Here is a 2,456-nt window from a genome sequence, read left to right on the forward strand (position 1 = left end):
CAATCTTGCATATCTAGAGATTGCTATGTCGGTTGATCTATTAAGAATATAACATTCTTAAATAAATTTACACATAATTTTATCTAAAATTGCATATACTGAAACATTAAAAAAGAAGAAGAAGAATTATGTAAAAGCTATTCATATCAACATATTTTATATGGATTTTTAATTAGTATAATATGATAATCAGTGAACCGTATATATGGATATGCTTACCAAAACCCTCTTATTTTACTTCCTTAGAGGTCAAAGGATCAAGGAATTGCACAAGTTTATCCCTTCATCCAATTGCTCTTGTAGAGTTGTCTAAATGCATTGCTCCAAACTAATTTTCACTCAAAAGGACTAAAGAAAGCCTCAAAATCCAAAATGTCTTTTTAGAAATGATTTTTTGTTGAAAAACAAGTTTGATCTAAAAATTTATTTTTAATTATGTTTTTTCTTTTCTTTTTTGGTTTACATTTTCAGTGTAAAGTAGCATAAGGAAGCATTTTGTTCCAACTTTCAAGACAAGTAGACAATGATACAAGATAGGTACAGTACAGGTTTACCTTAATTTACCCAAACAAACAAGTCCAAAATGGCTGTTCTTCAATTCAATTCAAGGATGCACATTCATTGAATTCAATCCAATATATTGAAGAAGAAAAGAAAATGTTTTGAAGCATTGTTCCACTTAGTTTGAAGCAAAATCCAAGTACATCCTATTGGCATCTCTATCACCTGAGTAGTAACACTTGATCAAGCTATCAACTTGAAAACCAAGCTTCTTGTAAAGACCCATGGCAGGAATTCTCAAAGGATCAACATGAAGAGATATCCGATGGATGTTTCTGGTCCTGCATTTTTGAATTGCTGCTTTTAGTAATGCTTCCCCATGGCCTTGCCTTCTACGACTCTCCTTCACTGTTTAGGGTATTGAGAGACAAATAAAACAAGAGTAAATAAACAAAAAAGAAGAAAACATAAAATTGACTTGGTACTTTAATCGAACATGTTATCGGTCAAGTCAATACTCGAATGAAGTGAGAAGAAAAAGGAATAGAAACCTGCAAGCTTTGTTATGGAAGCAGAAAGTGAAGAGGGCCAAGAATACATGACATAGCCGACAACCTCTCCATGAAGATCCATCATGTAAAGCAATCCAGTGTTGTTCTTTCTCAGCTCTTGATCGAAGGACCTAGCAAGTGATTCGTGCTTGGGGAATATCTTCTTTTCCAGCTTCACTATCTCTTCTACTATGTTTGCAAAGTTTGTTGAGTTTCTTTGTAGCTCCACCACCGCAGCCCCGCTTTCCATGTTGCTACCTTGTTTCCCGCTCCAATCAAAATCTTCTTTGTGTATCTTAGTAGTTCCTACTTCTGTCTGAAAACTTATGAGGTTAAAATATGGAAATTTTAATTTTATTTTAGATTTGAAATTTTAGGTTAATGCTGATAAATTTATTTTATTAAATTTTATTTTTAGTTATATTGCTATATTTTAAAATATTATATCAATAAATTTAATAAAAAGTAATAGTGTAAATGGATCTTATTTTTAAATTTAAAAGTTAAGGGACTAAATTTTAAAAATAAAAGTATAAATATTTTAACTTAATTTTGAATTTAAAAATAGAGATAATTATTTATAAGGATTTCAATACGGTCAACCTTGAATTTAATTAGAATAAGTGAATCCTTTAAATAAAAAATTATCTAAGGTTAAAATATGTTGTTAGTCATTGCTCTTTGATAAAATTTAAAATTTAGTTCATGTATTTAAAAGCTAGAAATTAAGTCTTTCAATATTTTTTATTTAAAATTTCCAATCTAATCATTGAAATCGTAATTATGTTCTTTCAAAATTTATCAAATTAACATGTTGATTAAGTTGTTGCGTGACATGTCATAATTAATAAAAAATAAACATATTAAGTTAACAAATTTTAAAAGAAACTATCAACAATAATAATTTGACTATAATTTTTAAATCGAAGCAAGAACTAAATTTCAGATTGTACACAAGTACAAGGTAATATAACATATTTTAATCTTTATTTAATAAATTAATTGTTTTTCTTTAACAACTTAACCATTGATATTCCGTTAATTTAAGTAAATATGCTGAAATTTTTTAAAAAAAGTACGCTGAATTCAAACATATTTATTGATCTACGCTATTTTTATTCTCTTTCCTGAAAACGCGTCCTACAGTGTGCATTTTCAGGAGAGAGAATAAAAACGATCCCTTTTTCTTGCCACATCAGTGAAAACGCGCCCTATAGGACATGCTTTCCTTTCAACAGTAACTTTTAAAGCAGTTACAAAGACTCCAACAGCCATAAAATTTCCCACATAAAACCCTCCAAACTTCATTCTTTTCAATCAAATATTCAATGCTCATTCTTCTGTCCTAAATTCCCAATCCTCAATCCTCAATTTCCAATTTTCTATTTTCAATTTTTAATTTTC

At 29.0% G+C, this 2,456-nt stretch overlaps 1 protein-coding gene across 1 annotated transcript; it reads right to left on the minus strand.

Moving 5' to 3' along the window:
• Window positions 1-478: 478 nt before the first annotated feature.
• LOC105784545 (uncharacterized) lies at window positions 479-1,387 on the minus strand. Its single transcript, XM_012610453.2, has 2 exons — window positions 1,053-1,387; window positions 479-909 (listed from the first exon to the last, which is right to left on the minus strand). The coding sequence occupies exons 1-2, from the start codon at window positions 1,300-1,302 to the stop codon at window positions 680-682; spliced, it is 480 nt and encodes a 159-aa protein (XP_012465907.1). The 5' UTR covers window positions 1,303-1,387; the 3' UTR covers window positions 479-679.
• Window positions 1,388-2,456: the final 1,069 nt, after the last annotated feature.

Source organism: Gossypium raimondii, chromosome 13, assembly GCF_025698545.1.
Source record: "Gossypium raimondii isolate GPD5lz chromosome 13, ASM2569854v1, whole genome shotgun sequence".
In the NCBI taxonomy this organism is placed as follows: Eukaryota; Viridiplantae; Streptophyta; class Magnoliopsida; order Malvales; family Malvaceae; genus Gossypium; species Gossypium raimondii.

Bases quoted from the DNA above. Each gene is read 5' to 3' on its own strand.
- LOC105784545 (XM_012610453.2), bottom strand. From the start codon at position 1,302: ATGGAAAGCGGGGCTGCGGTGGTGGAGCTACAAAGAAACTCAACAAAC. The intron at 910-1,052 runs GTTTCTATTCCT...TACCCTAAACAG, and splicing joins TTCCATAACAAAGCTTGCAG to TGAAGGAGAGTCGTAGAAGG.